Source organism: Epargyreus clarus, unplaced genomic scaffold (genome assembly GCF_041222505.1).
Source record: "Epargyreus clarus isolate Ecla_fem2 unplaced genomic scaffold, WU_Ecla_fem_2.2 ptg000015l, whole genome shotgun sequence".
In the NCBI taxonomy this organism is placed as follows: Eukaryota; Metazoa; Arthropoda; class Insecta; order Lepidoptera; family Hesperiidae; genus Epargyreus; species Epargyreus clarus.
Window position 1 is genome coordinate 12533171 of NW_027332223.1, and position 24710 is coordinate 12557880.

General features: G+C 34.1%; 1 protein-coding gene across 1 annotated transcript; it reads right to left on the minus strand.

Moving 5' to 3' along the window:
- Positions 1–17990: 17990 nt before the first annotated feature.
- LOC140748350 (oligodendrocyte transcription factor 1) lies at positions 17991–23047 on the minus strand. The gene is made up of 4 exons (XM_073081192.1): positions 22728–23047; positions 20582–20678; positions 19578–19717; positions 17991–19326 (listed from the first exon to the last, which is right to left on the minus strand). The coding sequence occupies exons 1-4, from the start codon at positions 22925–22927 to the stop codon at positions 19182–19184; spliced, it is 582 nt and encodes a 193-aa protein (XP_072937293.1). The 5' UTR covers positions 22928–23047; the 3' UTR covers positions 17991–19181.
- Positions 23048–24710: the final 1663 nt, after the last annotated feature.

Here is a 24710-nt window from a genome sequence, read left to right on the forward strand (position 1 = left end):
TCCCAAAGCAGTTACATAGCGGATTCGCGTCGACCGGGGCGGAAGTTTAATTTTCCATTTCTCATATGTAGATTAGCGAAAACTCCTTCTATTTTGGACACTTATTTTTCGGAACAAGGGGGGAAGGGAACCGAATGTAATGCTCTTTGTATTCATAAAGGCCTATAATTTTATTGGATTTTCGGTATCTTCATATGGTCGGGAATGTTGGACACGGGCTTTGTGTAAAGTTCTTATAATTTTACGGTTAAACAATAAGTTTAATAAAAATGATTAGGAATTGCAGAGCTCCAGCACCATTTTTTTGTTACTATATGTCACTTGATCTTTAAATTGGATATATTTCGTTTTCGTTCAACATTAAAATAACTTTCCCTGAAAATGGGGAAAAGTAAGATGGCAATACGAATGTACAATCTATCTATTGCTCTTGGTTCAACTCGACAGGTCTCGTTCGACATAAACTCGTATGTCTACGTCACGATATGACTGTTTTATGCATAACTTTATAAGATTGATACTCGGTTTCATTTTGCCTACAACATTTTATACATACCTACTTATGGTAACTCTAAAAGGGTTGGCTATAGACCGTTTAGGTAGAGCTTAAGCTTTTTGTATGCAGGTAGAGCTTTTGTTTTTTATTTTCTGTACACAACGGTTATTACGTCACTGCAAATCTATCCATTCGTTACCTACTCGTAGTACAATTCTGCTATTTTTAAAAATATTTCTATTATTAGCGGTGCGGTGGGTATATTTCAATATTTTCTTTGGTTTCGAGGGCCGTGGGCGGGTTGGCGTTTGCTATCGTACTCACTATAATATCAGGGTAGTTAGTATAGTACTCAATTCACAATATACGAATGTTCTTCAAATAAATTGGCACTCAACGGCAGTCGACATTAATATAGGACGAGGTGGCAGACTATACGTACCAACCATGTATACAATAATCAATAGATATTTTCAGGAGGCTTTCGCGGAGGGCGAAAGCGACGCTTGCATAGGGCTTTCTCACTCTCGCCTGTAATTTATATAGGCAACTGAAAGAAGTCAGAGAAAACATTTTACTTTTGATTGAGAATTTAGTTTTTAAAGCAGCTTTTAATGTTACGTATCTTAGTGAATAAAACAACTAGGTAGAAGTCTAGAATATATAACTAACTTCTAACGACCATGACTGTTTTTATAAACTTAAAACATATTTTTTAATAATATAAGTCCTCCGTAGAAGTGAAAGGAAAAAGATTTGTCCGGAGGCCAAATCTATTAAGCCAAAACTAGAAATGTATAAGAATACCTACTCTATATTGTTTTGTCACACAGGTAAAAATAGATGGTGTAGAGTTGAATGATAAAAACAGAGGTTTTTCATACACTTATTATATGCACATTGCTGTGTATAATAGTTACTTTGTATATGAAATGAAGTACCTATCATTTATAAGGTTAATGAACCTTGAAGATCATGAGGAAACCAGTCCTAATACTTATCATCATTATTAACTCATTATTGTTCCAATGTTGGGTACGGACTCTTTCACAAAATGAGAATTATAAGGACATTGGGCGCTGGCCTAGTTTGAACTGATACCTTTGAAAACTTTTATTTAAAGATCTCAGTTATTCTGAGGTTTACCTTCAACTCATCCTCGCGATGTTTTCCCCTGTCATTAACGCAAATGATAATTAATTTCTAATAGAACATTACCACAAATACTCCACGTTACGAGGCGTGCAATACGCACATTAGTTCGAAAAATCAAAGGTGTCATCTGGGATTCGAACTTCAGACTCCGCGTTTGAAGGCTGCGGTTAACCACCAGGATATCACTTCTTATAATTACTTTACATCATCGTCATATCTCATGTCTCATTTTTTTTTGTATTCTGAGAAAAGACATTTTACATTAAGAAAACGATATATTGAATCCACATAAATACCTAAAAATAAAAAGAAAGTGTTTTATCTGCCGTATAACGGTATACTACGGTGTTGCCGGTCCGTATGTACCGAGCAGCGCTGTATAGCGGTACGTATGTACAGTGAAGCCCAACGTCGTCGCTTGTCTAGATAGCTAGGTATTGTGGTAGGTATGTAACCTGTATTTACGTTCGCATGGAGACGCGGGTGAAAACAAAGTGGGTAGCTATAGGTTAGGTTAGGTTAGGTTAAAAATCCCACGTAACCCGGCGTCGCTCCCACATCGTCGGGTCCTTTTGAAGGTTCCCCTCGTAAGCAAAAAAAAGGCTATACTAACTTTTTTATTCTAAGAAAGATATTTTACATTAAAAAACGATGTTTATATACTCCAATAAAATACCTAAAAATAAAAAGAAAGTGTTTTATCTGCCGTGTAACGGTATACTACGGTGTTGCCGGTCCGTATGTACCGAGCAGCGCTGTATAGCGGTACGTATGTACAGTGAAGCCCAACGTCGTCGCTTGTCTAGATAGCTAGGTATTGTGGTAGGTATGTAACCTGTATTTACGTTCGCATGGAGACGCGGGTGAAAACACAGTGGGTAGCTTTTTTTTTATAATATGGAGTAGCAGACGAGTATGCAGTCCACCTGATTGTAAGTGGCTACTGCCGCCCATGGACATCTGTAATCAACCCCAGATAGGATTACATATTCCTACCTGAGGTCGGCCACAGATGCGCCGCTACCCCTGAGGACTAAGGTGGAACGCCTCATAAAAGTCTGTCTACCTTACCACACCCTTCAAAACGGAACACAGCTGCGCCTAACACTGCTGTTATTAGGTAGAAATAGGTGTGGCGGTGGTGCCGCCGGAGTCGAACCACAAAGTGTTCTACCACCTTCAAAACTATAGGTTTATGCCTGTCATGTCATCATGTCATACTTACGTTTTTGAAGGTGATAGAATCTTATAGTTCGAAGCACTACTTTCACACCTATTTCTACCTAATAACAGCAGTGTTAAGCGCTGCTGCGTTCGGGTTGGAAGGGTGTAACGGAGATATATTATATGAGGGATTCCGAGTTAGTTGCGATGCTTCTGTGGCCGATCTTTGATCTTATCTGAGGTTAATTAAATGTGTAGAAGCTAGTGGTTAAAGTTTGCTCTTAAATCGGTAGCTCCGTGATTCGAATCCTAGGCTATTAGGCATGCATCTCTAACATTTCATAGTTATGTGCACATAACATCGCAGGGAAACATACGCGTGAGTTAGTTTTAAAAAAGTTCTCAAATGTGAGTGATCTTTACTAATCAGCATTTAGTACGTCGTCTATGCCCTAAATCCCCCCAACTTTGAGAACCGATTCCAACTCATTGCAGTCCCACTACTGGGAACGGCCCAGTAGTAGGACTGCAATGAGTTGGAAACGAACTGTATGTTTATATACTATAAAAAATAATAGCTTCATCGACTCTAGTTTATAAATAGTTTGTTAATAGACGTTCTAGTTTTAGATATAGGTGTTGCTACAGGGTGGTTGGGGTCGGGGGTAGACGGGGGTAGATTGAATTTCGTACCACCGCGCCGCCTCAAGCTAGCCTGTATTCATCACAGCTGCAATATTGCATCCTGGTATATTTTATTTCTTAATGATAGCTTGATGGCTTAGAAACGTATTTATATTGAGCATATTTTAAAAATACTTTTGACAATAGTATTTTAGACTAATTAATTTTATATAAGTTCATTCCATTATTCATTATCCTAGTGTACATAGTGTGTACACTTTGCATGTGTGTGTTGTGTACACGTGTGTGTAGTGCGTAGTGTACATAGTGTACATTACATAATAGGCTATTGTAGATTTTTTATAAGATTGGAGTAGCATAGGAGCTTTCATGCCACCTGGTGGCAAGTTGTATAGTCCGCGTAAAAGTGCTAGCTCTGAATATGGAAATAAATCGCCGCCATAACAAATTGTATGACTACACCTGCTCGCAACAAATTCAGAGCGGACTAGCAGCTTGGCGCGGACTACACTGCTCCTCATGGGCTTCTACTTGAATAAGATTAGTTGCGTTGGCACTTTTAAGGACTAGCATTGTCGCCACACATGTAAGTCAGAAGGTATCCATAACCTCCTACCAAAGTGCAAGAAGTGTTTTGCTAGAAATAAGTGTGACATTGGTTCCACCCGGTCAAATCTTGCTGACTCTATCACCTCAAACGCTGTATTGTATGTAAAATTGAATGAATATCAAACCAATATTTATTTGTTTATCTAACTCTAGAAATAGAGATGTATAGCTCTAATGGCTCTATCGGATGATCACGCCCTTCATTTGTAGGTAAAGCGAGATTGCCAGTATAAAAAAATAAATTCAACCGTTTATTTGTGTTCAAAAACCTTACTTTGTGCTCTTATTCTTATATGCCAAGTCATCATTATAATCGGCAACCCCTCTACCTGCCCGTTGAGGATATATGCATAAAACTAAAATATTAAAACTTGTTATTATTTTTTTATCTCTGACTATCTTTTAGTCTGTCTGTAAATAACTCGATAACGGTTAAATTAATTATGATGTGAATTATAGACAAAAATATATAGTATAGAGATATATTGGAAAATACGAACTAGAGTGAATAAAATTCCTAGTATCATAAGGTAAAATATGTGCATAAAATCTCCTTTTGTACGAAACTTGGCCGAAGCAAAAACTTAAACTTGGGTCGGTCACTGGTGATAATATTTTTCATACACACATAACTACGAAAAATCTGGGATTCACCTCTAGCGTGGAAGGACGAATATGAACCCTTGAAGCTCACCTTGCATTATTTATATTCTTGTAGGTTGTAATCTGAACGTGTATAGTGTATACTATGGATTAAAATCGATAAAGCTTCATAACGTTTCAACGTTGAGGTTAAAACAACAAACTCATACGTATACAATATACCACTAAAAGTAAACATTTCATTCCGATATGGACTTTTTTCAAAGTACTGAAGAAGTCCGCATTTTTTTGTGTCCCACTGCTGAGCACTAGTCCCACCACTGGGGCAGGCTTGGAGCGTAATTTACCACGCTGCTCCAGTATGTGAAACGTGTTAGTACCAAATCTATTACTCCTTGTCGGATTTTACACAGGCTCTTCATTCTTTACGAGTGGATCGAGCACGAATAACAGAATTGAGCTTTTACTCTTATATATGTAAGAATACAAGTGAAGTTAGATTTATCAGGATGATTTTAGTCGCTGTTATTGTATCCAGTCGTACTACAATGCACTAAGTAACCCGTTATTACAAAAACTTATATGGGATTTTTCAAGCCGACTTTAAGGCCTCCGACGAGGTTTAACAATATTCGGGACTGAAAGCTTAATATGCCCTTCAAAGAACGAAAAGGGTTAAATATATTGTATTGTAATAATCAACGAATACAGTAGGTAGCTGAATACGTAGAGCTTTACCTGCCTCGAGTCTTAGTTAAACAAAGCTTAACCCTTTTTTCGATCGAGTGTGTGATGCAACTTGAAGAATAGTGTCGTGGGATTGGTTATGACTAATATCTAAACAATGAAGAGTAACAGGGGATAGTGTGAATGATAAATAATTGTCTTTTTTGATTAATTTACGATTTTTATCGGAACGAATGTTCGACTGGTAATCGAAATTCAACCATATTTAATCGTTATTAAAATTTTGATTTTCTTAATTATTAAATTATTAAATTTAAAAATTTTGGAAACAAATACTCTTGAAATTTTAATAAAATCAGTTGATATACGGGAAAAAAGGCACTTGTCTGTTCTGTTTTCTAAAAGAATTAAGAAAAGAGCTTTTAAAGAGAAGTTGAAATAAGAAACTGTATGATATAACAAATAAGGTAGCAATATAATCTGATCGATATGAGCACCTATAAAGACAAACAGTATACATAATTGACTACGACTGAGTAGGTAAGCCCGCTCTTGCAATGGTAGTTAATCTATTGATTTCCAAACCATAGCAGAGCTATATGACCAATACTCAATGCACACCTAAAGTACAAGGACGATTTTCTCCTAACGAACTATGCATTCATTTAAATGTCAGAAAGTAAAGGTAAAGGTTATTCATATTGTTATGGTAATAAATAACTACAATCTGGAGGCACGGCCTCCGCCAAGTCGAGCCAAAAAAAACGGCACGGCCGTACTTCGATCACTAATAGGAAATAGTGATCGAAGCGGCCGTACCATTCTTTTGTCGAAGAAATTCGGTCCATTTTTGACTCCCTGTAACTTCGTAGACTGAGTAGTAAGCAGAAAGACTTACATACGTACAATATACATATTACTAGCTGACCCGGCAAACGTTGCCATATAAATAAAAAATGTTAAGGGTGAACAACCCTTATCACTTAGGGGTACGAAATATAGATAGTAGCCGATTCTCAGACCTACTGAATATGCAAATAAAATTCAGTGAACATCGGTAAAGCCGTTTCGGAGGAGTACGATAACTAACATTGTGACACGATTACCGCATTTATGTCGGAACCCTGACTTCATGAGCAAGTAGCAACGGATCTGTGACTGTTTTCAGGTAAGGCTACACGCACAGAGTACGCCCAAGGCCAATGTGGGAAGAGACCCTTTCCCAGCAAAGGGATATAAAAGCTGCAACGTAATTACGTAACTCCTTAACTTCTTACTCCCTTACTTGTTGATAGGATATAATGTTGTGTCCCTGTAGTACCGGGACCAGAATAGGGCTACGGTATCCCCTGCCTGTCGTAAGAGGCGACTAAAAGGGGCTTTCGGGGTTGCGGGCGGCAAGACTGGGAGCTCAAACCGTTCAGCAAGCGACCCCGGGAAGGACAGCGGTTTGTGTGGTCGCATATCGCTGTAATCACCAGGGGATGTGAGAGGAGCGTAAATTGTTCCCCCCAGGGCAGAGCCCGATAAAAGGGCATCGCGTTAGGAGGACTCCGGTTGTGTTCCGTTGGAGATCCCGGAGTTCTCCACCAAACGCTGAGGACGGCCGCCGGGGGGGTTTTAGTACGGTAAAAATCCCACATAACCCGGCGCCACTCCCATGGCGTCGGGTACCTTTTGGAGGTTTAACCCTCGTCAACAAAAAAAAAAGAATAGGATACAATGTTGTAATTTAAAACAATGAGTAAATACGTGCCTAAGGTGTGGCCTAGTGTAATGTTTGTAATAATCGATATTCATATTTCGTAGTCTAGATTATGTGACCAACGTTCTAGCTATGTCTGTTGCGTGCTAGGTTTAATAACGGAGGCTGAATTACCTTGTCAATAATTTTCAAGGTGATAGAACCCTTCGTGGTTCGGCTCCGACGGCACCACCGCGACACTTATTTTTGCGTTATAACAAAAGGATTTAGTAGGGCTGAGCTCTGGTTGGAAGGGTGTGGTTAGGGACTTATACGACCCATAACACCTTCAGTAGCTCCAGGCGTTTTAGCAGTATATGGTATGCTTATATATTCCTGTATATCTATAGTCAACCCCTCATAATACGGTAATTTTATTCATGTCGTGTTGATTAAAGCTGTTCATTGTCGACGGTGGCCCCTTACCATCAGGTAATATGCTTGTACATAAAAACTAGAATACTAGTTTAGCGCTATAAATTACCTATCAATACATACAAAGAACAGAGAGATTTGTAAATAATTACTACATTTTCCTGTTGTCTAAGAAGCTTTTTGCTTTCAAATAAGTATGTCAAGACTTTCAGCGAGAAATACATTGTATTCGTAAACTACCAATTTCATTCTTGTTACGTAATTAAGCAGTTATCATGTCCAATGTAGATTAATGTTCTAAATTTAATAATATTTTTGTTATCCTAACTTTAGTACACAAAACGAAGAATTTTGATAAAGATTACGTCATTATTTGATAAAGTATAACCAGCCTTGATAATGAATATAATGTTATGATTACCTTTATCTACATATATCAGAAACATGGACTTATTGAAACCTTATTTAAATGGAAGCCAAAGTACTCGAATATACCTACGAGAGGAAAAAGTTGCTTATCTATACTTCTATACTAATATTATAAAGAGGAAAACTTTGTTTGTTTGATTGTAATGAATAGGCTCAAAAACTACTGGACAGATTTTAAAAATTCTTTCACCATTCGAAAGCTACATTATCCACGAGTAACATAGGCTATATTTTATATGAAATATCTATACTAGTATTATAAAGAGGAAATCTTTGTTTGTTTGTTTGATTGTAATGAATAGGCTCAAAAACTACTGGACCAATTTTAAAAATTCTTTCACCGTTCGAAAGCTACATTATCCACGAGTAACATAGGCTATATTTTATATGAAATATATTTGATAAATAGATTTTGAGGCGGTACAAAGTTTGCCGGGTCAGCTAGTATTAAGTATTTTACAAATTATATTTTTTCTGCTTCTGAATCAAGCATTAGGTTTCTCCATTTGATATTTTTAAATACGTAACTAATTATATTTTGTCGGTATCATACCTACGTTGTATCACGGGCGTGGTTATTGTACAGAGGCGCCATCTATTAGTGGCTCTAAAAACTGTTCACTTGTTTCACAACCATTTCTCTCCTAAACCTACGGTACGGGGCTTCGAGTCTTGTTTAGACTCTACATGTAGACTCCGTAGTTCAGATTTTTAACGCACTGTGGCGCTACTTGGCTGATGACATTGCGTTAACAGCGCTAGAAATAATCAATTGAGACTGCACCATATGTATACTTATTTTATTTCTCCCTTATAACACGAGTATAAGATTTGTTTTAGTTTCAAGGGTTTGCGATCTTCCTGTTTACATACGATAGCCTAATGACTAGAAATTATTGTCAACGCGACTTAATTGTCTGAGGTTCGAATCCCAGGCACGCTCTGATATTTCAAAGTGATAAGTGTATTAGAAATTAATGATTACTAGCTTCAACAGTGAAGGAAAACATCGTGAGTAAACCTTAGAGCTCTTTAAAAAAGTTCTCAAGGGTATGTGATGTCTACCAATTCACACTAGGCCAGCGCGGTGAACTGTGTTGGAATATAGCAAAAACTCAAGCCTCTTATAATGTATACTATTCAAGTAGGTTATATATGATAAAGCTGGCAGCTGAAAAACATATATTTTACTTCTTCTGATTTGTCATTCTGTCAATGATTCGATATAATAAAAAGTATATTTTTGGAGTGAATTTCATTTTATTATATTTCATAGTTTATTTTCTCGTTCTCCTGTGGCCATTTCCCAACAAACTGTTTCTTATTTAATCTCTTTGGTTTATGTTTATAATTAAGAAACAAAGGCAATGTTATTAATAATCTTTATTTTCTATTTGGAGTCAAGTCCTTAAATAAACCAGTTATTTTTTACTAATAATAATCACAATTACTTGGGCTTACAAACCTTACTTACATACTATGCGTATTGAGAGATAAATAAGAGTATATAGAAATACATGCATTCTTAGTTTAAATCTACAATAATAGTAGTTAGTACAATTTTTGCATTTAGGATATTACACAATACATATATTTTTATATGGAATGGAGTGGCAATCGAGCATGCAGTCCACCTGATGGTAAGTGGTCACCGCCGCTCATGGACATGTAAATTTCTTTCTCGCTTTCTACACTCACAGCACACTAGGATTCCCTGTATCTTGGGTGCTATGGACACACACAGAGACAAATACACAAACACCCAGACCCAGAAACAGAAATCTAAATTCATCATTTAGAAATCTGTCTGGCCGGGGATCGAACCCGGGACCCTCTGCGCGTCAGACCGGCATGGTGACCGCTCCGCCACGCGGGTCGTCTGACCTATCCTCATATGGAAGAGAGGTACCTATTAAATGCCATCAGCCTGAAGCAATTCATTATTGAGGACTAAAATAGTCGCCTCATGTGTAAGTCATCATCTTTTATACCTCTACCATAGATTAGTAAAGATTACTCACTCCTAACAAGAAAATGTACCGAGTTTTGAGAATTGAAATAGTTGCGTAAAAAAGTTTTGCCACGTCTCCGTGCTAAAATGTCCCTAAAATATTTCAAATAATTATTTATTTATTACGTAAATTACGTAATTAATACGTAAATTGGTTATTTATTCGTAAATTTTCTCTAAAAATGTTTTTATTTGTCATGGATTCAAAAAAAAAACTTACTAAAATAAGCCGTTTGTGCCTTCATTCAATTTCAAGGCGGCGAAGTATCTTTACTAATCTATGACCTCTACAGCGAATCCCCAGAATTGGTACAGGCTACAACGACACAGTACATCCCCGATCGAAGCATATGGTTCTAGTAGAACCACATGGTAGAAATAAGTGGTCCTGGTGGAACCATATGCTAAAATCATATGATTCTGGTTGGTTGGTGGTAGTTACGGTAAACCATATGCTTCGATGCCTTCTATACCTTTGAAAATGATATTAAATATACCCTTAAATAGTAATAATCCGCAAATGAGATTCATAAAATCGTAGAAGCAACAAATCTTGACTAAAAATGTCCCAGTATTTCGATTAACATACATTTATATATGAAATAGGTGAGAATAAAATTACATGAGCTTTTTATTCGTTTCAGTTTATCTAAAAACTGATTTGGAATAGTAAACTACTAAATTCACTTACACACTTTTACACCGTGTTTAAGTACGAATACGGAGACTTTATTATTGAGGAAGATTAGATATATTTAAATTATTCTGCTATTTTCACTCTTGAAAATTATGTTGTATTATGTAAATGCTACTTATTAATACAGGCAGCGTACACAGATGTTACAATAATAATCAATTGGAATGACACTACCTTATCTTTGTATACAACATTAAATCTTAAAATTAAAAACACTGTTTCAATAAGTGTTTCAGACCTATCCCTATTGATGTATAATTCTCTTATTCATCATTAGTCATTAATTATACAATCTACTTCTTTTGGCATACCGTGCTACGTTTACGAAAGATATCAAAAGATATCCTTATATATACGACTCAAGTAGAGTCGATATTGGTTAAACTTTTAATTAAATACATTTTTTTTTCAACGATAAAGCTACAAAAATTGAGATTTTTATAAATATTTACTTAGTTTTATATCTAGTTTGACGTTATAAATATACCAGGAAGGATAAAATGAGCCATGTATTAAATCGAAATAAAATGAAGATTAGGATAAATATATACGAGGCCGCCGAGGGGGCTTTAGTGAGTAAAAATCTTATATAACCCGGGCTTTTCCCTAAAACGGTATCTTTACGAAGATCCCGAAACCAAAAAAAGGATAAATATACACGGAGATACTACACGTGTTGATAGACATACTCTTAAACTCAAATTAGTACTCTTAAGTATTATCTCTTAAACGCGTACGTATTAATTATTATTTATAAACTAATATACACTTTAATCTAGTTTATCTACTTCTTTTGGCATATTACGTGCATTTTTCTTCCTCTATTTATTTACATCATATTCGAGGGATCCTTACTATAATTAATTACTAATTTACTTATTTTTGCGACTCTACTCATTAAAGTATTAAAGCGAGTCGCAAAAATTTGTGATTTTACTTAAATTTACAATACTATATGGTAAAAGCTATTATACATATATATATATATATATATATATATATATACATATATATATATACGTGTTAAATATTACTTCCATTCTTATACACTTTTTAAAGTTATACTTTTTAGTCGCGAAAATTAAATATTTTTTTTTTAATAAATTTAATTTAAATAATAATCGTAAATAAACGCTCATATTTTTTTAGAATTTTCATTTACAGGAATTATATGGTTTTATTCCAATATATATTTTTAAAATACAAATTTAATAATAAATCGTAAATATAATAATTTATTTATTTTTAATCACGTTAAAGAAGTATAACTTCCTAAGTGTATAAGAGTGCACACTAATGGTTAAATGTCATAAATTATTGGAAGACAAAACAATTTCAAATGGACTTAGATTTTTAACAACAATACTGTATTGAGCAATTGGTAAATTTTGAGTTCCATACAATAAAATAATTAATTTCAAGATGTTGATAATGTATTTTTATAACATGAATAAAAGTATAATTTCTCTATTGACATCATTTTTCCACAATTATCAAATTAATTAGTTCATTGTAAGTAATTAATCTACAAATCGGTTGAGATTTCGTATAAATATTTATATTAAACCTTTAAATTTTGATGTTATTAATATATGAAATTAAAGTTCTTTAAAACAAGTGAGCAAATAACACGTGAGTAAATCGAAGTACAACGATAATTGAGAAAAAATTACACCACAGGTATACTACAGGAGTGGAATAGAGATAAATTTAATCGTATTAATAAACTTGCAGGAGTTAAACGCATACAAGTTTACTGAGTCATACTTATACTGTAAAATATACCTAAATCTGATTAATCTACTCCATTTGGCACATAGTTACGTTTTCCTCCTCTTTTTATTTACATCAGATTCGAGGGACACTTATAGTAATTAGTTATAAAATATTAATAATAACTTGCAGGTATTAAACCATACAAGTTTTACTACATCGTACCTACACCGCAATATATACGTAAATCTAATTACTCTACTTTATTTGGCAACAATAGCTCGCTTTCCTCCTCTTTTATTTACAACAGCTTTCGAGGGTCACTTATAGTAATAAATTATAAAATATTAATAATTACTTGCAGGTATTAAACGCATACAAGTTTTACTACGACGATACCGTAATATCATAAATCTAATTAATCTACTTTATTTGGCACATGACCTCGTTTTCCTCCTCTTTTATTTACAACAGATTCGAGGGACACTTATAGTAATTAGTTATAAAATATTAATAATAACTTGCAGGTATTAAACGCATACAAGTTTTACTACATCGTACCTATACCGCAATATATACGTAAATCTAATTAATCTACTTTATTTGGCAACAATAGCTCGCTTTCCTCCTCTTTTATTTACAACAGCTTTCGAGGGTCACTTATAGTAATAAATTATAAAATATTAATAATTACTTGCAGGTATTAAACGCATACAAGTTTTACTACGACGATACCGTAATATCATAAATCTAATTAATCTACTTTATTTGGAAACAACAGATCGTTTTCCTCCTCTTTTATTTACAACAGATTCGAGGGACACTTATAGTAATTAGTTATAAAATATTAATAATAACTTGCAGGTATTAAACCATACAAGTTTTACTACATCGTACCTATACCGCAATATATACGTAAATCTAATTAATCTACTTTATTTGGCAACAACAGCTCGCTTTCCTCCTCTTTTATTTACAACAGATTTCGAGGGTCACTTATAGTAATAAATTATAAAATATTAATAATAACTTGCAGGTATTAAACGCATACAAGTTTTACTACATCGTACCTATACCGCAATATATACGTAAATCTAATTAATCTACTTTATTTGGCAATTACAGTTCGTTTTCCTCCTCTTTTATTTACAACAGATTCGAGGGACACTTATAGTAATTAATTATAAAATATTAATAATAACTTGCAGGTATTAAACCATACAAGTTTTACTACGACGATACCGTAATATCATAAATCTAATTAATCTACTTTATTTGGCACATGATCTCGTTTTCCTCCTCTTTTATTTACAACAGATTCGAGGGACACTTATAGTAATTAATTATAAAATATTAATAATAACTTGCAGGTATTAAACGCATACAAGTTTTACGCAGACATTACTTAAATTATATATTATAAGTACATAATGCATGTTAAATATTGCTTCTATTCTTATACACTCTCTAAAGTTATACTTCTATAGACGCATTCCGTAAAATTTAAACAGTGATTTTTAATAGACGACGTTTAATGTTCGCACTGTTCTGAGAAGTTTATTTAATTTTAAACAAAATCGTAAATAAATATTTGCCTGAATAATAGATGTGAGTTATATTCAATTTTTTAATTTAATTTTTTATTGGTGTGGCCATCGGTTAAAATAATATTTTTTTTATTTTTAATCACATTAAAGAAGTATAACTTCGTGTGGGTATAAGAGTATATTTTAACGGTATTTAATGTTGTAAAGTATTGTAGCTCAAATGGATTTTAAGGGATTTAATATTTTAGTAAAGTAAATTTAAGTAAATATATTGAGCAATTATTAAAATATAAGTTCCAAATAATTAAATTCATTTTTCATAATAAATACGCAAAATGGATGAAATTCGTTTAGATTTACACCTTTTAATTTTGATGTTACAAATATACTTATAAGAAATAAATGTCCTTTACCTATTAACGTATGAAAACAACCATGATTGGGAAGAACATACACCTCAATGATACTATAGGCGTGGAATATACATAAAATCAATTGTATTTTTTTTACAATATAGGAGTAGCAGACGAGCATGCAGTCCACCTGATGGTAAGTGGCTACTGCCGCCCACCTGTACATCTGTAATCAACCCCACATAGGATTAGATATTCCTACCTGAGGTCGGCCACAGATGCGCCCTCTACCCCTGAGGACTAAGCTGGAACGCCTCGGAAAAGTCTGTCTCCCTTACCACACCCTTCAAACCGGAACACAGCAGCGCCTAACGCTGTTATTAGGTAGAAATAGGTGTGGCGGTGGTGCCGCCGGAGTCGAACCACAAAGGGTTCTACCACCTTCAATTATTATTATAATATAATATTAATACATATATAACTTGCTGGTGCTATCTGATACACGCATATTATTCTTACAACATCGTTTCAAAACCGTAATATTATATAAGTACATCTAATTAATCTACTTTATTTGGCTCATAGACTTATTTTCCTCCTCTTTTTATTTACAACAGATTTCGAGGGTCACTTATAGTAATTAATTATGAAATATTAATAATAACTTGCAGGTATTAAACCATACAAGTTTTACTACATCGTACCTATACCGCAATATATACGTAAATCTAATTAATCTACTTTATTTGGCAATTACAGTTCGTTTTCCTCCTCTTTTATTTACAACAGATTCGAGGGACACTTATAGTAATTAATTATAAAATATTAATAATAACTTGCAGGTATTAAACCATACAAGTTTTACTACGACGATACCGTAATATCATAAATCTAATTAATCTACTTTATTTGGCAATTACAGTTCGTTTTCCTCCTCTTTTATTTACAACAGATTCGAGGGACACTTATAGTAATTAATTATAAAATATTAATAATAACTTGCAGGTATTAAACGCATACAAGTTTTACTACATCGTACCTATACCGCAATATATACGTAAATCTAATTAATCTACTTTATTTGGAAACAACAGATCCTTTTCCTCCTCTTTTATTTACAACAGATTTCGAGGGTCACTTATAATAATTAATTATAAAATATTAATAATAACTTGCAGGTATTAAACCATACAAGTTTTACTATACCGTATATGTACCGTAATATAAACGTAAATCTAATTAATCTACTTTACTTGGCACTTACAACACGTTTTCCTCCTCTTTTATTTACAACAGATTCGAGGGACACTTACTGTAATTGATTATAATTATTAGTTTAGCGATTTTTGCGACATTATTTTGTAACGAATCGCAAAAACAAGTCACGTAACTTAAATTACAATATATATATAATATTCTTACTAATCCTTACTAATATTATAAATCCGAAAGTACCTCTGTCTGTCTGTCTGTCTGGTTGTCTTTTCTTCACGCCTAAACCACTGAACCGATTTCAATGAAATTTTGTACAAAGATAGTCTAAAACCCGAGAAAGGACATAGGATAGTTTTTATCCCGGAAATCCCACGGGAACTAGGGATGGCGATCTAAGATCGATTAATCGGAGAAAGATTAAACTATGCATTTGATCAAGTGATGATCTTTAGCAAAGTTGTTGTCCATGAGCCCACGAAGGTTTTAGAGTTGGTACGAACGACCAATTTTCGCCAGATGGCGCCACTGTCATTCCAATGAAGGTTCAGTTGAACTTTCAGTTTTATGTATGTTAGTATGTCATATTATTTTCTTTTAAACGCGGGCGAAGCTGCGGGCAAAAACTAGTAATATTATAAGTAAATAATGCATGTTTAATATTACTTCTATTCTTATACACTTTCTAAAGTTATACTTCTTTAAACGCATTCCGTAAAATTTAAACAGTGATTTTTAATAGACGTATCAAATGTTCGCACTGTTCTGACAAGTTTATTTAATTTTAAACAAAATCATAAATAAATATTTGCCAGAATAATAGATGTGACTTATATTCATTTTTTTAATATTTTTTTATTGGTACATCGGTTAATATAATAAGTTATTTATTTTTAATCACGTTTAAGAAGTATAACTTCGTGCGGGTATAAAAGTACATTTTAACGGTATTTAATGTTGTACATTATTGTAGCACAAAACGATTTTAAGGGAATAAATATTTAAGTAAATTAAATTTAAGTAAATCTATTGAGCAATTATTAAAGTATAAGTTCCAAATAATTAAATTCATTTTTCATAATAAATCCGCAAAATGGATGAAATTTGTTTAGATTTACACCTTTCAATTTTGATGTTACAAATATACTTATAAGAAATAAATGTCCTTTACCTATTAACGTATGAAAACAACCATGATTGGGAAGAACATACACCTCAACGATACTATACATAAAATCAATTGTATTTTTTTTACAATATAGGAGTAGCAGACGAGCATGCAGTCCACCTGATGGTAAGTGGCTACTGCCGCCCATGGACATCTGTAATCAACCCCAGATAGGATTAGATATTCCTACCCGAGGTCGGCCACAGATGCGCCCTCTACCCCTGAGGACTAAGCTGGAACGCCTCGGAAAAGTCTGTCTCCCTTACCACACCCTTCAAACCGGAACACAGCAGCGCCTAACACTGCTGTTATTAGGTAGAAATAGGTGTGGCGGTGGTGCCGCCGGAGTCGAACCACAAACGGTTCTACCACCTTCAATTATTATTATAATATAATATTAATACATATATAACTTGCTGGTGCTATCTGATACACGCATATTATTCTTACAACATCGTTTCTAAACCGTAATATTATATAAGTACATCTAATTAATCTACTTTATTTGGCACATGACCTCGTTTTCCTCCTCTTTTATTTACAACAGATTCGAGGGACACTTATTATAATTAAAATAATTATTAATTTACTGATTTGTGACTATGCTACGAAGTTTAGTAGCAAATCGCAAAAATTTGAAACAAGGTATGCATTTCTATAAGACTCCAATGTTATATAAATGTAAAGTGTTTCCAATCTTATACATTTTTATTATAATTAATTTCTTCAGGCGCGTTATAAAGCGTTCTAGAGTGAATTCAATACAAACGCGCTCAGATCGTCACAGTATAACTTCAATTAACTTAATCAAATTTCCGTATATAGGTAAATACACACACTGAATGAGATCAGTAACTGAGTGTCATTTATTGTTATTTTTTTAATAAATTACCTGAATATATTCCATTATGTCAGAAAACCAATAAATATTAACATAATACCAAATAATCACAATTTGTGAAGAAAATAATAAATATTTTTTATTTAAAGAAGTATAACTTCTTATGTGTGAGCATTGAAGTTGTTGAAATAATCTTTTGAGCAATTGCTTTTGAGCAGTTGCATGTTGAAATAATCTTTTGAGCAATTGTTTAGGAATAAATTTAGTTAAAAAAAAAAATAAAGGTCATTTTTTTTCCAAAAAAAGCAATCAAAATATAACTTCTTTAAAATAATTACTTTTGACTTGTTTAATAATTTGCAAAACCTTAATTAATGACTTAATTTTAAGTACCTTAACACGCACTAAATGGACTAGTATAAATAACCGATATATGTATATCGGTTAACTATAAATATATATATCTACATTTTTTGAGCACATGACAGCGCTTATAAAAAATATCTACACAAATAAATAAATTATACATTTTTCACGATATATTTACTACATTCCTTATCTGAAACTATAAGACCATCTATTATAACGGAGAGATAGAATATTGGCAAGCCAATAAAATCAAGTGCAGTGAAGTGAAGAAGCAGTGATAGCCTAGTGGTTAAGAAACTCGGCCTCTCGATCGAGGGGTCCAAGGTTGAAATCCTAGGCACGCACCTCTGATTTATCAAAGTTACGTGCGTATTAGAAATTAATTATCACTTGCTAAACGGTGAAGGAAAACATCGCGACGAAACCTGCATACCTGAGAGATTTATATAAAAAAAAAAATCTCAAAGCTATGTGAAGTCTACCAATACGCACGTGGCCAGCGTGGTGGACTATAGCCTAATCCTTCTCATTATGAGAGGAGACCCGTGCCCAGCAGTGGGACAGTAATGGGTTGCTGATGATGAATAAAGTCAAGAATGATGAGAGTACAACCTGTACAACACGGTGACTTAACCCTTTTATTTTCAAATGGCACGGGTCTCTAACTAAAATTGGGGAGGCTTGGAGCGCACTTACTCTCAGGCTATACATATCATGCGGATTGGAAATACCTTACTAGTAAGATAAATATCAATAGCCATATATGTTAACTATTAAATTAGTTAATAATGAATCCAATGATTCTAATGAATATGCCTGTTATGTACATTTTAAATGTAGTACAAAACTTATGTCCGAACTGATCGCTTACAGGCATAAAATTGCCAAGAAAAATAATAAATATCCTCTACTTATTTAAAAGCCAAATCTACTTGAGCCGTATACCTAAATACGATTATAAAATATATAGGCTTCTACATTAGGACTCCCTGCGTTGTGGGTGTCATGGACACACACAAAGGCAAATATAAGATACCTACACACAGAATATTCATTATCATTACACATATACATCCATCGTTTACGTGTCTGTTTACCCGGGAACTTTATCCGGAACGGACACGACATACCGATATAGTGACCACTAAGTCAAGTGACCCACAAAAATCGGTATTTTTGTCGTACATTTTCATAAATACTGTTCTTACTTAAATATTTTGTTAACCCTACTTAGATGTACATATAAATGAAAAGTTGCCTACACTAACATGACTACGATTTTTTATCTTTGGGATGTATCTTAAATTTCTACTTAAATGTAAGTAAATTCAAAATTTTATGGTTCGGGCTTCACGGTCGGATCTCAAGAAGGTGGGTCAGGGGGTGCTGGGGGGCCGGCTGTGGGGGCTTGTAGAAGCTTGGCGGCGGCTGGGAACCCGGTGAGGTCGAAGCCCGGAGGTGGGACGATGCCTGCAGCCGTTGCTGTGCCTTGGAGGTACGCTACTAGCCTAAAATGCGACACCACTATTGTTATAAACTGCTTACGTACATAATTTATTTTTTTAGACATATACTGCAAAATGAAATGGGCAAGCCATCTGATTTAAATTGGCCACTCCATAGAGTATACGAAATATCAGACATCAGGGATTACATATTTGAAATTGGTCGTAGATGCCTATAGGCGGCAATGACCACTTGGTGCCCTAGGCCTTCATAGATATATGTTTCTTTCTAAATAATCTGACTAGTTATTTACCTTCGTAGTTCTTCAAGGGCACTAGCTTGCATAAGAATATAGTTTTTAGCCAGAAGCAGCGTGGCGATCTTGGACAACTTGCGCACAGATGGAGAATGTGCGTAAGGAATTACGCCTCGGAGTTCGTCTAGAGCGTCGTTCTGTAAAATATTATAAATAGTAATATTGTATAATAACAATTTAAATCTCTATCGTCTGAAAATGGTGAATAAAACGCCAATTAAGCAAAAAATTGTAACTTTTTTTTTTTTTATAATATAAGAGTAGCAGACGAGCATGCAGTCCACTTGATGGTAAGTGGCTACTGCCGCCCATGGACATCTGTAATCAACCCCAGATAGGATTAGATATTCCTACCTGAGGTCGGCCACAGATGCGCCTCTACCCCTGAGGACTACGCTGGAACGCCTCGGAAAAGTCTGTCTCCCTTACCACACCCTTCAAACCGGAACACAGCAGCGCCTAACACTGCTATTATTAGGTAGAAATAGGTGTGGCGGTGGTGCCGCCGGAGTCGAACCACAAAGGGTTCTACCACCTTTGGAAACTGTCCTCAAATTTACTTTTTGAAACGAAATTAAATAACTTACTTAACTGGTTACACTACTTATACCGAATAATATCTTCCTTATTACTTGAAAATACACACGTTTTATTCAAATTAATAATACGTTCTAAAATATACTTTCATCTAAAACTGTCAATTCATCATTCGTTTATTTATGGAATTATTCAAATAAATACAACTAGTTAAGGACTTTTTATTTTGGTACTAGTGTTTTAAGTATTACCAAAATATTCTGGGAATTTTAAAGCCGATGTCATAATTTTATTAAATTTACAAACGTTTATTTTAATACAGTTATTCTGATAATTTTATAAGTCGATAATCGTGATAGAATATTACCTAAGTAAGGAGTTCAAAAGCTTATTCCTAATTTAGCACTAAACTTGTTCAATACAAGGATTGAAAATTTAAAGTCTAGAACAAAAGTAAATCTCACCAAATCATGCATCCTCCGCCGCTCTCTCGCATTTATGTTCAGTCTTACACTTTTTCCTTGGCGCATTTTCTGTTTAGATTTCCCGTCGCCGATAGGTCTGAAAACACAATTTATAGCGTCATAAATACGCAATCCGAAGTGTTTATGCAATGAAAAATTCAAGAGCAGATCTTGCATGATGGATCAATGTCTATCAAGATTATTTTAATATCGGGGAACTACGTGTTATTTTGAATCTAGAATCTATAATCTGTATCCTAGTAAGACGTGTATATTATACTTTTTATTATGTTTATTTACACCGTTTATCAATTTTATGAGGTATTTGTGTTTGTATCAAAAAACCTTGTAAGTTATTAACGAATGTGTTGGTTCTTTTCCAATAGAGCTACTTATAGGCTTAGAGGATTTTTGAAAGTATTTGATTATTTATATTCATATTTTAATATCATATAATGTGATAGAATGCACTGAAGTTTTCTTTGTTATCTATTTAAAACTATGAAGTTAACTTATATATTCATAGACTTCGGCTCTGAATAACATTATTTATTTTACAGACGGCCTCTCAGTCATACAAAACATTAAGTGTAACTTAAATATTTTTTAAGTGACGGAGTCGCCTAAAAGATTTTAGTTTGAAATAAAATTTTAGAATGTCCGTGTATGTTCTGATTCGTATTCAATTTATGATATAACAATAATATAATTGTATTGATTCGCTCTACTATACGACTCTATATGTAAAGCAGATTGATTCTAGGGGTGCGGTGATCCGATGTGGAACAAGTGCTTAAGCCTCGGACGCGGACAAAGGATGGGGTTGATGTGGGCCGCTAACGAGACAGGGGTTGAACGGAGCATTACAAATTCATAGACATGCCACATAAATCTACTACGAGTTAGATTGAAAAGGAAAATATAAATTTTATGAATTTCTTGCCCTTTTAGCGCATCAACATTAATTAATTTTAATTTTCGTAAAATTACACAATTACGCTTAGAATTAGTAAGAAAACGTTTTAAATATACTTTAGCTGTTCTTAAGTTCCGAAAAAAACAAAGGTATGTTCTTGTACCGTTGGACATTATTTAATTTTAATGTTCGTAAAATTACACAATTACGCTTTGAATTAGTAAGAAAACGTTTTGAATATACTTTAGCTGTTCTTAAGTTCCGAAAAAAACAAAAGCACGTTCTTCTACCGTTGGAGGTCGATAAGTTCGTAGCTCTACATATCGTGCAATGCTCATCGCTCATGCTCATTACAATTGAATTTTACTTGACTAGTGCAGGACAGGGGAGAGCTTTGCTCGTATTACGCACAGATGTTGCATTCAAGAGTATTTTTGCGGCGGAAAAAACCACAAGGAGTGTTTTCTTTGCAATCGATACCACGCAACCGCTGATGTTCTAGAATAGGTAGCATGTACCTATACCTACTACATGATCGATTAAGTACAAGTGCTATTAGGTACATATATCAAACTGATTAAGTATCTACAGAAACAATTAATTGTATAGCAAATAACAAAAATATGTACCAGGTATAATATACGTATATGATAAATACATATATTATATAAGGATTTTTAATACAAGTATTTGAATTTTAGTACTATAGAATATAATTATTTAATTTAGATAAGAATCATTTACTTAAGAAAATCCTATGATGTACAAAATAGGTATTTAATCTTACCAAAGAAATCGATGTCCGCCATTTCGGTGTTAATTGCGCAGTACAGAATATTGGTACACAATAATTGATTCATAGATCCAAATTTAAACGTTTTTACAAGCTTTTTTACTGTTATCATTATTTTGTGACTTATATTCTTAACTTTTTTACATTTCTACTCAAAGGAAAACAGGAATGACTATTTAAATACGTAGTTAAAAGTGTGATTCATCTCAAAGCTCATCTTACTAACTACAAAGTGCGCATGCGTGAATTGTGATGACCGGGTTCAAATATGAATAACATTAAAAATAATTTGATAATATCAAATAGAATAAGACATTAACTTTGAATTTGAAATCAAATAGAATTAATAAATGATATTCTTAATTTGCACACACAAAACACATCCAGGATTCATGTTAATTCATCTTATTAAAAAAAAGCGTATTAAAAAAAATTACCTTTGCGCATAGCTGGTTCCTGGTTCTGGCTGGTTTTCATCGCTAGGGTAGCAGTGTTGTGGTGGTGGTGGTTGTCCTCCTTGCATGTAGAATCCTCCCAGGCCGACAGCTCCGAGCGGAGTCCGCCGGCCAGGCACCGATTGAGGTGGCGAGTGGGACTCGCCGAGAGGAACGCCATCCCAGGTCCTTCGCGCCTCCATGTTAGCTGATCACATCTAATTTAGTAAATAAACTATTTTACTTAATTTTAGAAACGAAATAAAAATGAGTGTGCAGGGACGTTTGAATTTGGCAGGGAGATGACAGACAGTGAGGTGAAGTTGGCGGTCCACGATCGATCGGAGCACGCAGCTGGGGCGCGCACCCCTCGAATCTCGCCCATTGTTCCGAGATGTGATTTGTTTCAGCGTTATGGCCGATCGTCCGTTGCATATAACGCCATTATAGTTGAACGCTTTAGTTCTAAAATGAATAATGAAATGATAAACAAGCAAATGTGTTTATTTTTAGAATTCTCAGATATGGTTTTATTTTATCTTTTGTATTGGTCGTCTTTTTACTTAATATTGTTTTTCTGTAAATAACGCATACATATTAGATACACTTAATTAAATAAGCGATAAAATTTATATTATTAAATATAATAACAGTTATTTTAATAAACAAATATAGGAAATCAAATTCGTTAAAAGTCATAAATGATTAATAAACTAAACAATTATAGAAAGAAAATTATTAGCTATTTATTATGCTCTTAGTATTTCTTTAGTAAAGGGTAAAAATTAGAAAAGAGTTTTGAATATTGATCCAAATGAGAACTTTATAACGATATTCTAAAATATAACTTTAGAATTAACTTAACTTTTTGTTTATTGTTTCTAATATTTTAATGTATATAATCCTACTAATATTTAATAAAGCACTATTTGTTATTAAAAAGAAAATATCACGTCGCAAAATCGGATACATCAAAAAATATTAGCCAAAGACCTAGCTGGCGATGGACTACAAAGTACGAGTAGTTGCCAATTTTCGTCGTGTGAAGGTAAACGGCGAAGGTCGTTGACTCGGTCTCGAATCCTCTCATAACCCTATCCAGAGATAATTTATTCGGCCTGCAGCAAATGGGTTAACTGAATGCGAGATACAAACAACAGCGTACATCATCCCATTCAATCTAACCTAGTGTGCTACCACGGATACGTAAGCGAAAAGCGAGTATAGAAGCTTTCGCTACTATGTAATAAGTTATCTTTTTCTATAATATAGGAGTAGCAGACGAGTATGCAGACCACCTGATGGTAAGTAGTTACTACCGTCCATGGACATCTGTAATTAACTCCAGATAAAATTAGATTCCTACCTGAGATCGGCAGCAGATGCGCCGCTACCCTTGAGTACTAAGCTGAAATGCCTCCCATATCACACCCGTCAAACCAGTAAACAGCGATGCTTAATACTGCTGTTGTTACGCAGATATAGGTGTGGCGGTGGAACCGCTGAAGTCATACTACAAAGGGTTCTACAGTTTATTGTCAATACGAATAAGGACATTACGGGGCATGTCATTGACTATTTTTATTTGGAAAGCATTTAATATTCCTATACGGTACACAAGGCACCGTGGGCGGTAGAAAGCTTGTAGATAGGAAAATCTGGAACGCAACCTACGGGAGCACCCAATGAGTAGGCAGATTTCACATCCGACTTAGCGCTTGACAGCTTTTTGAAGAGACCTACTCTCCAATACTCTTACTTCAAAAGAGAAATTATTTGAAATAGACAGAAAATTCCGCATGTTTATTTCGTCGTACGTTATAGACAGAATAATAATAATATCTAATTATGTTTTCGTAGTTAGAACTTTTTCGACATAAACACGCTAACTCAGTGCTATATTGTTTGTTTCTTCGTAAAGATAGAAACCCATTCCTACAATCTGTCTCTCTCATTGGCCTAAAATCGTACGTTTCTTCATAATTT